At 44.9% G+C, this 775-nt stretch overlaps 1 protein-coding gene across 1 annotated transcript in view; it reads left to right on the top strand.

The window, feature by feature from the left end:
* Positions 1 to 461: 461 nt before the first annotated feature.
* The window catches only part of arhgef12b (Rho guanine nucleotide exchange factor (GEF) 12b), a 58358-nt gene continuing 58044 nt past the window's right edge, over positions 462 to 775 (top strand). Inside the window, 1 exon segment of the mRNA XM_055148288.1 lies at positions 462 to 551. Coding sequence (XP_055004263.1) covers positions 462 to 551 — 90 coding nt within the window.

Raw genomic sequence — 775 nt, 5'->3', positions numbered from 1 at the left:
GTTTAGTCCTGGTTTTTGTTTGGGTCTTTTGTGTTGTTGTGTTTGGTTCTTCGGTCCAGGGGCCCAGAGGAGGAAGAGGAGGAGGGTCTGAACTGTTATCAGGGAGAGAAGGAAGTGGCTAATTCAGGCTCAACACACACACACACGCACACACACACACACACACACACACACACACACACACACACACACACACACACACACACACACACACACACACACACACACACACACACACAGACACACACACACACACACACACACACACACACACACACACACACACACTGTTGTTCACACAAAACATGTTCTTCTCCAAAACTCTGTCGTTTAAAACAAAGTGATTTTTGTTTTTCATAAATTAATTGAGTCGTGTTTGTTTTGTTTGAATGGAGCCTGCTTCTCTCTGATTGGTTAACCCACCTGTCAATCACCCGGATCTGAATCCTGGGAGGTGGGACATGACTCCAGACTCGACTCCAGACTCGACTCCAGACTCGACTCCAGACTCGACTCCAGACTCGACTCCAGACTCGACTCCAGACTCGACTGTGTAAAATCTGAAAATCAGAACTAAAATAAAACTTTTTCACATTTGAATTTCCTGTAAACAACGACGAGCGACACTTACACACTTTTATATATTTACAGACACTTTAAAAATGTGAAAATAAAGATGTTCTCAATTCTGGAGAGAACTGACCCCATGGGAGGTCACACTGTGAGGTCACACTGTGAGGTCACACTGTGAGGTCACACTGTGAGGTCACACTGT

This window comes from Boleophthalmus pectinirostris, unplaced genomic scaffold (assembly GCF_026225935.1).
Source record: "Boleophthalmus pectinirostris isolate CB_2022bp ecotype Guang Dong unplaced genomic scaffold, ASM2622593v1 HiC_scaffold_12, whole genome shotgun sequence".
Classification (NCBI taxonomy): Eukaryota; Metazoa; Chordata; class Actinopteri; order Gobiiformes; family Gobiidae; genus Boleophthalmus; species Boleophthalmus pectinirostris.
This window is presented reverse-complemented; position numbering and strand designations above follow the sequence as displayed.